The 12,581-nt window shown below is 45.3% G+C and overlaps 1 protein-coding gene across 1 annotated transcript; it reads left to right on the top strand.

Annotated features, from left to right (window-relative positions):
- Positions 1-607: 607 nt before the first annotated feature.
- LOC117053922 (mitochondrial 2-oxoglutarate/malate carrier protein-like) lies at positions 608-1,532 on the top strand. The gene is given in 2 exon segments (XM_033162267.1): positions 608-811; positions 813-1,532. Coding segments are annotated over 2 exon segments (888 nt in total). The 5' UTR covers positions 608-614; the 3' UTR covers positions 1,504-1,532.
- Positions 1,533-12,581: the final 11,049 nt, after the last annotated feature.

Raw genomic sequence — 12,581 nt, 5'->3', positions numbered from 1 at the left:
CATTGCTGTGCTGTTGTTTTAATTATATAACTGATCTATTGTGTTAGTTTTTATATTTTTAAAATACGTTTGCACTTTTGTGTTTTTACTTTGGGGGACCCTATGAGAGCTGAAAAGAGGAATATAAAGGTTCTTAAATAATGAATAAGGAACAATCTTGTGGCACCTTCAGACACTAGCAGGTTTATTGTGGCTAAGTTTTGGTGGAGTAGAGCCCATTTCAACAGATCAGATGCTTGACGTGTTATAATCACTTGTTGCATATTATGTGCACATGCACACATACACACATAAAGAAGAACATTGTCAATGGTGGAGCCAAATGGACATTAAATTTAAAGAAACAAAACTAGCAATTCTCTGTTAGGTTTGATGGACTGCATATAAGATAAACACAATGACCATTCTTATCAGCGATGATAGATGATCACACAATTTATTTAGCTTTCGTTATCTTTTCAAAAAGCCAGTGTAATATTTCATGGGGCAGGGGGCAGGGACATACTGAGATTAATTTGCTAATAAATGCTAATTCAGCAATTTCGTGCTGGAGCACCCCTTCAAAGTACTTTTGTTGAAGACTTCAAATGCAATTCAATTGGAGCGGAGCCATCATGGTGGCGTCAGGACTCGGCAAGCCCAAAACGTCGCCCAAGTCCGTCAAGTTCCTCTTCGGGGGCCTCGCTGGCATGGCGGCCACTGTGTTTGTGCAACCCCTGGACCTGGTGAAGAACTGGATGCAGCTGAGCAGTGAACGTGCCAAGACAAAAGAGTACAAAACCAGCTTCCATGCCGTGGGCAGCATACTCCGCAAGGGCCACCCTGCACCAGGCCACCTACACCACCACCTGCCTGGGCATCTGCACCATCCTCTTCGAGAAACTCACCTCCTCCAACAGGATGTCCCCCAACTTCTTCATGAAGGCCATGATCGGGATGACGGCAGGCACCATTGGGGCCTTTGTGGGCATGCTTGCCGAGGTGGCGCTCATCCGCATGACAGCCGACGGCAGGTTGCCTCCTGACCAAAGGAGGGGCTACACAAACATCTTCAACGCGCTTCTGCAGATAACCCACAAGGAGGGGGTTCCCACACTCTGGAGGGGCTGGGTCCCCACCATGGCCAGAGCCATCGTTGTCAACACAGCCCAGCTGGCCTCTTACTCCCACTCCAAGCAGTTCCTCCTCGATTCGGGTTACTTCCAGGACAACATCTTGTGCCACTTCTGTGCCAGCATGATCAGTGGTTTGGTGATGACTGCAGCCTCCATGCTGGTGGATATTGCCAAGACCAGGATCCAGAACATGCTGGTGATTGACAGGAAGCCGGAGTACCGGAACGGGCTGGACAGGCTGGTGAAAGTGATCCGCTACAAGGGCTTCTTCAGCCTATGGAAAGGCTTCACCCCCTACTACTCCTGCCTGGAGCCCCACACCATCCTCACCTTCATCTTCCTGGAGAAGATGAACAAGTTCTACAAGCAGTTCTTCCTCAGTGCCTGAGTTTGGGGGAGTGAAGGAGAGACCCCCCCCAAACTCCTGGAGTTCCCCTTTCTCAAGTGCCATTAGCACACCTTCCAAGAACCCCTTACCTGTGAAGAGCGGAGAGGGAGGGGGTGTCTGCCTTCTCCCTCACCCCACCTCTAAAAAAAATCATTTTTTTCAGAGTGTGTCTAGGCCTGCTCCCCCCATCTCTCCCTCTCACACACATCTAGTCAATCATGAGGAAGGATTTCTCCCCTCCTGGTGCACTGTGGGCAGATGGTGGAGAACACTGTGTTTTCGGGGTGGGTGTTTAAAATGCATTTAACATTATTTATTGCCAGGGGAGGGGTTAGTTCTGGGCCAGGGGCCGCCGGTGGGACGTTCCCTTTCCCTCCCCCCAACTGAACTGCCGCCCGGGGTTGTGGCCGGTGACGGTTCCGCCGTCCCCACCCCCAACTTTGCTTTCTACTTAGTAAAAACCAATCATGGTCTAAAAAAAAAAGGCAATTCAATTGTACTGTAGATTTCTGGACTTTTGATAATGTAGCTATTAATCGCATCTGTATGACACTGTGTTCACAGTCACTTGTTGGAGCTTGGTTGACTTTGGCATAATAGTTTCGCATGCTTTCAATGCACCGTGTGACTCAGGAGCAAATGTATCGTGTCAGGTGAGATATTCCAGACCAGCAGAAACAAGACTATTACTGTCAGAAATAAATACTCCTGCCGCTTTGTTGTAAGAAAAGGAGAAATACGTCAGGCCCAAAGAGCAATTGCTCTAAATATATCAGTTTCTAAATATAAATGCCAAAAAGTTGACAAAACAAACAGTAATGTGAAAGGAGCAGTTTAACTCAGAATATGGTAATCCTACATTTCAAATAGAACCAGATCTAATGCCAGCATATGTACTCAGCCCTAACATCAGAGTACATAGTTTTTTGTTCAAAAGAGCTTCATGTTTAATGGTGGTTGGGCAAATTGATTGTTTTGGATACATGGTAGGGTTATTTGTGAAGAGTATTAACTTTACAAATGCATCAAAGTGCCTTGGACCTGGTCTCATTAGACATAACATTTGCTAATGTTCGACAGGCGTCTCCAAAAAATTTTTTATAATAGAATAGCCAGCATAAAGTGTTTTTTATTGCAATAATAAAGCTCCACATGTTTGCATGATGATGGTGGTGGAGGAGGCAGGGGAAGAGGCAACAGCAACTCTATTACCAAAACTCACTATGTGAAGGGAAAGATAGTAAGTAGGATGGCAGGAGGCTGTGGCAAGCTGCAACAACCAGCATCACATCTCAGTAAAGAACTCTTTAGAACTAGTGGGGCCAGTGGGTGGTGGGAAGAGCCTCTTGTGGCCCCCAAGTTTCAGGCAGAGAACCGTATCAACACCGATGACTGTGGCTTTCTGATGATTCAACCGTTGTCAGCCAATCAAGCTTCTTTATATGGTTTTACAGCATAAAAATTGGTTTTAATACAATGCAGAGCATTCACATCCTATGAGGGTCTGGCTGCCCCCATAAGGGCAGCATTTGGATTCAAAGGACAGCAAAAAGCCATCTTCTGTGTCTCCTGGTTCCAGCCTGTCATCACCGGCTCACTTGGCCTTCTGCCCCTCCTCACTGCTAACCAACTCAAAGGATTTCCCCCTACGCTAGTCATTCAAAGTTGAAACCAAATAAAAAAAAAATAATTCTTTCCAGATACCTGAAGAAGTGTGCTTGCACACAAAAGCTCATACCAAGAACAAACTCAGTTGGTCTCTAAGGTGCTACTGGAAAGAATTTTTTATTTTATTTTGTTTCGACTATGGCAGACCAACACGGCTACCCACCTGTAACTGAAAAGTTGAAACCCTAAGCCTGACTTTGCCTCTGCCCACTAGCACCCAGCAAAGAAGGGGTTCCACTCCCCCTTGCCTGGCAGTCTTTCCCTCTGATGGTTTCCTTGATGGGCCATTACAGGCCTTTGTCTCCTGCTAATGTCCCACCCCCCCTTCATGGATCACTGCCTTGTCGTGGCGAAGGGGCTTGAATTACTCAGGGAAGCTATGAGCTATGCCGTGCAGGGCCACCCAAGATGGACAGGTCATAGTGGAGAGTTTGGACCAAACGTGATCCACCTGGAGGAGGAACTGGCAACCCACTCCAGTATCCCTGCCAAGAAAACTCCATGGACAAAGACAACAGGCATATAAAAGATATGACGCTGGAAGATGAGCCCCTCAGGTCGGAAGGCGTCCAACATGCTACTGGGGAAGAGCGGAGGACAAGTACAAGTAGATTCAGAGCTGATGAAGCGGCTGGGCCAAAGCCGAAAGGACGCTCAGTTGTGGATATGCCTGGAAGCGAAAGGAAAGTCCAATGCTGTAAAGAAAAGTATTGCATAGGAACCTGGAATGTAAGAACCATGAACCTTGGTAAGCTGGATGTGGTCAAAAATGAGATGGCAAGAATAAACATTGACATCCTAGGCATCAGTGAACTGAAATGGACGGGAATGGGCGAATTCAGTTCAGATGACTATCATATCTACTACAGCGGGCAGGAATCCCGTAAAAGAAATGGAGTGGCCCTCATAGTCAACAAAAGAGTGGCGAAAGCTGTACTGGGATGCAATTTCAAAAATGATAGATTGATCTCGATACGAATCCAAGGCAGTCCTTTTAACATCACAGTAATCCAAGTTTATGCACCAACTTCCAGTGCTGAAGAAACTGAAATTGACCAATTCTATGAAGACTTACAACACCTTATAGAAATGACACCAAAGAAGGATGTTCTTCTCATTATAGGGGATTGGAATGCTAAAGTAGGGAGTCAAGAGATAAAAGGAACAACTGGCAAGTTTGGCCTTGGAGTTCAAAATGAAGCAGGGCAAAGGCTAATAGAGTTCTGTCAAGAGAACAAGCTGGTCATCACAAACACTCTTTTCCAACAACACAAGAGACGACTCTACACATGGACATCACCAGATGGGCAACATCGAAATCAGATTGACTATATTCTCTGCAGCCAAAGATGGAGAAGCTCTATACACTCAGCAAAAACAAGACCTGGAGCTGACTGTGGCTCTGATCATCAGCTTCTTATAGCAAAATTCCAGCTTAAACTGAAGAAAGTAGGAAAAACCACTGGGCCAGTAAGATACAATCTAAATCAAATTCCTTATGAATACACAGTTGAAGTGAAAAACAGGTTTAAGGACTTAGATTTGGTGGATAGAGTGCCTGAAGAACTGTGGATGGAGGCTCGTAACATTATACAGGAGGCAGCAACGAAAACCATCCCAATGAAAAAGAAATGCAAGAAAGCAAAGTGGCTGTCCAATGAGGCCTTAAAAATAGCGGGGGAGAGAAGGCAAGCAAAATGCGAGGGAGATAGTGAAAGATACAGGAAATTGAATGCAGATTTCCAAAGAATAGCAAGGAGAGACAAGAGGGCCTTTCTAAACGAGCAATGCCAAGAAATAGAGGAAAATAACAGAATGGGAAAAACCAGAGATCTGTTCAAGAAAATTGGAGATATGAAAGGAACATTTCGTACAAAGATTACCACAATTAAGGACAAAAGTGGAAAGGACCTAACAGAAGCAGAAGACATCAAGAAGAGGTGGCAAGAATACACAGAGGAACTATACCAGAAAGATATAGAGGTCTCATACACCCCAGGTAGTGTGGTTGCTGACCTTGAGCCAGACATCCTGGAGAGTGAAGTCAAATGGGCCTTAGAAAGCCTTGCTAACAACAAGGCCAGTGGAAGTGATGATATTCCAGCTGAACTATTTAAAATCCTAAAAGATGATGCTGTTAAGGTGCTACACTCAATATGCCAACAAGTTTGGAAAACTCAGCAGTGGCCAGAGGATTGGAGAAGATCAGTTTACATCCCAATCCCAAAGAAGGGCAGTGCCAAAGAATGCTCTAACTACCGCACAATTGCACTCATTTCACACGCTAGCAAGGTTATGCTTAAAATTCTACAAGGCAGGCTTAAGCAGTACGTGGACCGAGAACTCCCAGAAGTGCAAGCTGGATTTCGAAGGGGCAGAGGAACCAGAGACCAAATTGCAAACATGCGCTGGATTATGGAGAAAGCTAGAGAGTTCCAGAAAAACATCTACTTCTGCTTCATTGACTACGCAAAAGCATTTGACTGTGTCGACCACAGCAAACTATGGAAAGCTCTTAAAGAAATGGGAGTGCCTGATCACCTCATCCGTCTCCTGAGAAATCTGTATGTGGGACAAGAAGCTACAGTTAGAACTGGATATGGAATAACTGATTGGTTCAAAATTGGGAAAGGAGTACGACAAGGCTGTATATTGTCTCCCTGCTTATTTAACTTATATGCAGAATTCATCATGCGAAAGGCTGGGCTGGATGAATCCAAAACCGGAATTAAGATTGCTGGAAAAAATATCAACAACCTCAGATATGCTGATGATACAACCTTGATGGCAGAAAGTGAGGAGGAATTGAAGAACCTTTTAATGAGGGTGAAAGAGGAAAGCGCAAAATATGGTCTGAAGCTCAACATCAAAAAAACTAAGATCATGGCCACTGGTCCCATCACCTCCTGGCAAATAGAAGGGGAAGAAATGGAGGCAGTGAGAGATTTCACTTTCTTGGGTTCCATGATCACTGCAGATGGTGACAGCAGTCACGAAATTAGAAGACGCCTGCTTCTTGGGAGAAAAGCAATGACAAACCTAGACAGCATCTTAAAAAGCAAAGACATCACCTTGCCAACAAAGGTCCGTATAGTTAAAGCTATGGTTTTCCCAGTAGTAATGTACGGAAGTGAGAGCTGGACCATCAAGAAGGCTGATCGCCGAAGAATTGATGCTTTTGAATTATGGTGCTGGAGGAGACTCTTGAGAGTCCCATGGACTGCAAGAAGATCAAACCTATCCATTCTCAAGGAAATCGGCCCTGAGTGCTCACTAGAAGGACAGATCCTGAAGTTGAGGCTCCAGTACTTTGGCCACCTCATGAGAAGAGAAGACTCCCTGGAAAAGACCCTGATGTTGGGAAAGATGGAGGGCACAAGGAGAAGGGGACGACAAAGGATGAGATGGTTGGACAGTATTCTCGAAGCTACTGGCATGAGTTTGGCCAGACTGCGGGAGGCAGTGGAGGATAGGCGTGCCTGGCGTGCTCTGGTCCATGGGGTCACGAAGAGTCGGACACGACTGAACGACTGAACAACAACAAATGTCCCACCCAGCTAGCTCTACCCAGCTGGCTTCACTCATTAGCATAACTAAATCCAGGGATTTTTTTGTGTGTGTTTGGCCAATGTTAACTCAACCTTCATTAATTCTAAACAAAATAAAATAAAAAAATCCTTCCAGTAGCACCTTAAAGGCCAACTAAGTTAGTTCTTGGTATGAGCTTTCGTGTGCATGCACACTTCTTCAGATACACTGAAACGGAAGTCACCAGACCCTTAAATATAGTGAGGGAGTGGGGAGGGGTATTACTCAGAAGGGTGGTGGGAATGGGTGATCAGCTGATAGGTGTGGAAAACAGGCTGTTACGACTGCAATTATTACAGGGTCATTAATTCATTAATTCTAACTTTTACTACATCCAGGAAATATGGGAAGGATCTGGCACCCAATAATTTAGGGGAACCTGACTCCACTCAAAAACAACTCATGCCAGACAAATCTCATTTGATTTTTGGATAAATTTAGAAGCTGTTAGATCAAGGGAATGCTGTAGACATAGTGTATCTTGATTTCAGTAAGGCTTTTAGCAAAGTCCCCCATGATATTCTTGTGAGGAATCTGGTAAAAACTGGATTGAACAAAGTAATTGTTAGGTGGATTTGGAGCTGGTTGACTGACCAAACCCAAAGAGTGCTCACTAATGGTTCCTCGACATCCTGGGAAAAAAGTGATAAGTGGATTGATGCAGGGTTCTGTACTAGACCCGTTGTTGTTCAACGTCGTTATAAACGACTTGGATGAAGGTATCAAATTTGTAGGTGACACCAAACTGGGAGGGGTACATATTGCCACTGAAGACTGAAGCCGAATTCAATATGAAGAACTGGGCCAAAACTAATAAAATGAATGTTAATAGGGACAAATGTAAGGTTCTGCACTTACGCAGGAAGAACCAGCTGCACAAATAAGATGGGGGACACATAGTTTATTATCAGTACATGTGAAAAGGATCTAGGGGCCTTGGTGGACCACAAGCTTAACGTGAGTCAACAGAGCATAGCTGTCAACTTTTTCCTTTTTTTAAGGGAAATTCCCTTATTCCGAATAGGATTCCTTGCAAGAAAAGGGAAAAGTTGACAGCTATGCAACAGAGTGATGGCAGTAGCAAAAAAAGCTAATGCTATTCTAGGCTGCATCAACAGAAATATAGTGCCCAGATCAAGGGAAGGTATAGTACCACTCTATTCTGCCTTGGTCAGACCACACCTGGAATACTGTGACCAGTTCTGGGTGCCACAATTTAAGAAGGATATTGACAAGCTGGAACATGTGCAGAGCACATAAAGAGTCTGGAAACCAAGCCTTATGAGGAGTGTTTGAGGGAGTTGGGTATGTTTAGCCTGGAAAAGAGGAGACTGGGAGTAGATATGATAGCCATCTTCAAATATCTCAAGGGCCTTTTGAGGTCCCTTCCAACTCTTCAATTCTATAATTCTGTGGTTGAAGATTTAAGGCTGCAGACCTGTGCTCACTTATTTGGAGTAAGCTCCATAGAAAACAATGGGACTTACGTCTGAGTAGACATGTATAGGATTAGAATCAGATGGTCAAAACAAAAGGAAATGCCTACTGGTAAGATTAAGAAAGACCAAAGTTGCTCCTTATATACAAATTCAAATACATTTGCTTCTGGACTACTCCAGTCTAATTTGAATGGGGGGAAACCGCATTAACAGCTAAATAATGCTCATATGTGGATAAGCCTTAAGGCCTTTACTAGAGCTTAGGCCTTTTACTGTGGAATACTATATATCAGATTTCCTTTCTCAGTTGTTTTTGTTCCTTGGCTTGCATCCCACTTGTGATTTTCCAGGCGCACGTGCTAAACTGTTGTTATTAGTTTTGGCACTTGCAAGAGAAAACAGTATGTAACACTGGAAAGTCCCCAGTGCTCTGTGGTCCATTCCAGAAGTGTCTGGAAAAGCATAAACACAGACGTAAAACAGGGGCTGTAACCAAAATCAACACACACACACACACAATCATGAATCAGAAGGTTGGTGGTTCGAATCCCCGCGATGGGGTGAGCTCCCGTTGCTCGGTCACTGCTCCTGCCAACCTAGCAGTTTGAAAGCACATCAAAGTGCAAGTAGATAAATAGGTACTGCTCCAACGGGAAGCTAAACAGCGTTTCCGTGTGTTGCTCTGGTTCGCCAGAAGCGGCTTAGTCATGCTGGCTACATGACCCGGAAGTTGTCTGCGGACAAACGCCAACTCCCTTGGCCTATAGAGCGAGATGAGTGCCGCAACCCCAGAGTTTTCTGCGACTGGACCTAACGGTTGGGGTACTTTTACCCTTACCTTTAATCATGAATAATACCGTATTTTTTGGTCCATAGGACGCTCCGGACGATAAAGGGGGAAAACCAGGGGGGGGAATATTTTTCCGGTTTTCCTCCTCTAAAAGGCTGGGAGGGGGGCGCTGGGGGGGGGAGCGGAGGAGGCAGCGGCGGCTGAGGGACTGGGAGAGGCACACTGCAGTGCCTCTCCCAAACGCTACGTCTGCCTCCCCCACCCCTGCCAACTATTTACGAGCTGCGGTTGCGGCAAGGGGCAGCGGAGGAGAGGCTTCACGGAGCAGGGAAGGGGTGGCGGGCAGCTGCCGCCTGCCCCTCCTTCCCTGCTCCGTGATGCATCTCCGCTGCCCCCCGCCACCGTGACTCGTAAAAGTCTGCTTTTTGGATCGGCGCGGGGTGCTGGGTGGTGGAGAAAAGCCTGCTTTCTGCATTGGCGGGCATCACGGAGGTTGGTGGAGGAAGCAGCTGGGATGCTGCCGCTCCCTCCACCACCCCACGCTCCGTGCGCTGATCCCAAAAGCCTGCTTTTAGGATCGGCGGGCGGCGCGGAGGAGGAACTTCTGGATCCACCCCGCATCCTCCGTTCGCAGAAACAAGCATGTTTCTGCAAACGGAGGTGCAGGGAGGGTACAGCAACATCTCCACTGCTGCCCCCACCTCCCGCTGAAGGCAGCAGGGAGCGAAGCCTTCGCTCCATATGATGCACCAACATTTTCCCTTCCTTTTTAGGAGGGAAAAAAGTGCGTCTTATGGAGCAAAAAAATACGGTACTTGTCGGAAGATATAACTATAGTTTAACATAACACCTTTAATTCTTTAAGTTTTCCTCATGTATATGCAGACAAGTAAAACAAAACACATGAGCCTATGCATAGATTTCCATGCAGTTTTATCTTTCTCTCAAGTAATTGGCCCTTTAAATACTACCCAAGCCATGTGCAAGCTGTCTTTCCATAGTTTAGCATTGCATGCACTCATTCACTTCTTGTCTTCCTCCTCCAGCAGGGCTGCAACAAGAGTGGAAGATTTCGCTTCCATTTTCAGCTATCTGTGATTCTATGTTATGTTCAAGTCTGGGCAAAACAAGGTGGATATTAACTATGGTTTATGGAAACAAGCCAACTTCAGGCAGTAGTTGTTATCATATTGCAGTAAAGTAGCTACAGTTAGCAGTTCAGACATGACAATAAACTATGGTTAGTTTAAAATGGAAGTGAAAACTTTTGATCTCATCACAGCAGTGCTAGCAGAGGAAAGGGGACAGGTTAGTAGATGAACCCAAAACTTGTACTGTACGTGTATTGGTGACATTATGTGGAACGCTGGCCAATGTGTGAAGAATACTTACATTTTTATTTCAGAAGTCTTTATCTGGAAATTCCTCCAATTTTCAGGAGATGGAGCTCATGTATTACAAATACCAGATTCCTCTTCATATATTTATGGTATTCTGTTTAATTTTTATCAATTTTTTCTGTTTAATTTTTATCAATTCCTCACAGTGATTCTGTCTGTGAGATTATTGCTATACCAAATAATTTTGAGAAAATACCAGTACTCTTTTAACATTTGAAATTGCTGTATTGCTTAAACCGAGAAAATTGTTTGTAATCAAGCATATATCTAAGTTTGGTTTTAACCTTTTTTTAAGGTTCAGTAATTATAGGGAGGGACGCGGGTGGCCCTGTGGTCTAACCACAGAGCCTAGGGCTTGCCGATCAGAAGGTCGGCGGTTCGAATCCCTGTGACGGAGTGAGCTCCCATTGTTCGGTCCCAGCTCCTGCCCACCTAGCAGTTTGAAAGCACGTCAAAGTGTAAGTAGATAAATAGGTACTGCTCCGGCGGGAAGGTAAACGGCGTTTCCGTGCGCTGCTCTGGTTCGCCAGAAGCGGCTTTGTCATGCTGGCCAACCCCAGAATCGTCCACAACTGGACCTAATGGTCAGTACCTTACCTTACCTTAGTTATAGGGAGAACAAGATAATCATTTGGAAGTATCATTTGAATGTATTTTATTCCAATGGGAGGTTAAAAAAATTTAATGCAAATAATTGGAGTTTTGAGCACAGTTTCATGTATTTCTTAAGTTTTCAGTAGCTTTCATGACTAGCAACACATCTTCTGACATTATTGGGATAGTGGAAGGGGCACATTCTGTATCAGGAACATCCATTTGATTAATTTCCCAAGGCTTTGCACACGTGTGAGCCTGTTCCTAGTATTAAAGACTCCAGCATGGAATCCAGATGTCTAGATGAATGTATTTTTCAAATGTCCAGATGAACATTCCAGATCTGTGAGACACCTAGTGGAAAACACTGGTTGTCCCCCCCCCCTCCATTTCAGTGTAGAAACATTTTTATTTGACATCCAAAGGATGGTGTTTTCTGTTTTGAAACTCATTCATTTTTTAATGTGTTGATGTTTTGAGTTCCAGGGGGTACACCCCCCCCTCCAAAAAAGGAAGCAACATTATGTCCGGATCAGGTTTTGTGTCTTACTGTGTGTGTGCACGTGTTTAACAACCTGCTATTATTTTCACTCCAGTATAACTGCTGTTTTAAGCTGTCTGAATTCCCATCTATGATTATTTTGACATTTAAACTTGCAAATTGTGACAGCCTTCTCCTCCTCACTAGCTGTGTATTACAGTGTGCACCACCTTTCTGATATGTATAACTGGCGGAGCTCTGCTTGGTTCCAAGAACAGACCAATTTATTTTATGCTCAGTGATTTAGGCCAGGTTGTGCAGTGATGTTGGGAATTCAAGGCAAACTGTGCTGTCTAGGCAAACATGCTAATAGTGCTGCTTGAGTCCCTCCATTTATACACAAAATCCAACTTACTTTGACACTGATGATGGGACAACATCCTACAACAGGGGTCGGCAAAGTTACCTCACCTGGGCCGGTTCACTCCAGCAGAGATCCCTCTGTGGGCCGGATTGTGCATGCGCATGAGCATGTGCGCCTGTGATTTCCAGCATCTGCCTCTGCGCAGATGTGATTTTTGGCACCACGGAAGCGAGTCGCCACGCCATGCTTTGCCAGTTTAGCGCAGCACACAGGGACTTGCCGAGCAGGCGGCTCGTTTCAGGGGCGGCTCGTGAGCCAGTTAAAACAACCCCCGTGGGTTGCTTGTGGGCCTTAGGTTGTCTACCCTGTCCTACTATGTACCTGTTGGCAGTAGGCTAGGTTAGGAGACAGGTTAACTTAAGGGAAAATGGTAGAGGGCTGCTTTCATCCCTGGCATTTGCTACCTGAGGCAAGTGCCTCATTCTACCAAATGGTAGAGCCCCTCTAATAGTGTCTGTGATAGGGGTGATGAATCACTGGTCTGCTGGTCTGATCCAGCCTACCAAGGCTTTCTCGGTGACTGTGCCAGAGCTCCTCGTCCAGTTTTCCATTGTATTGCAGCCCTGCCAGTTTTCTTTCTCATCAGATGCCCCTCATTATCTGATGAGCAGGGAGGGATGATCTTCAAACCCACCATGGCACTAGGAATGGGGGGAGAAGGAAAATTCTGTGCCTGTATGTGTGTGTGTCCTGT

The sequence above is a fragment of the Lacerta agilis genome, chromosome 10, assembly GCF_009819535.1.
Source record: "Lacerta agilis isolate rLacAgi1 chromosome 10, rLacAgi1.pri, whole genome shotgun sequence".
Lineage (NCBI taxonomy): Eukaryota > Metazoa > Chordata > Lepidosauria > Squamata > Lacertidae > Lacerta > Lacerta agilis.
This window is presented reverse-complemented; position numbering and strand designations above follow the sequence as displayed.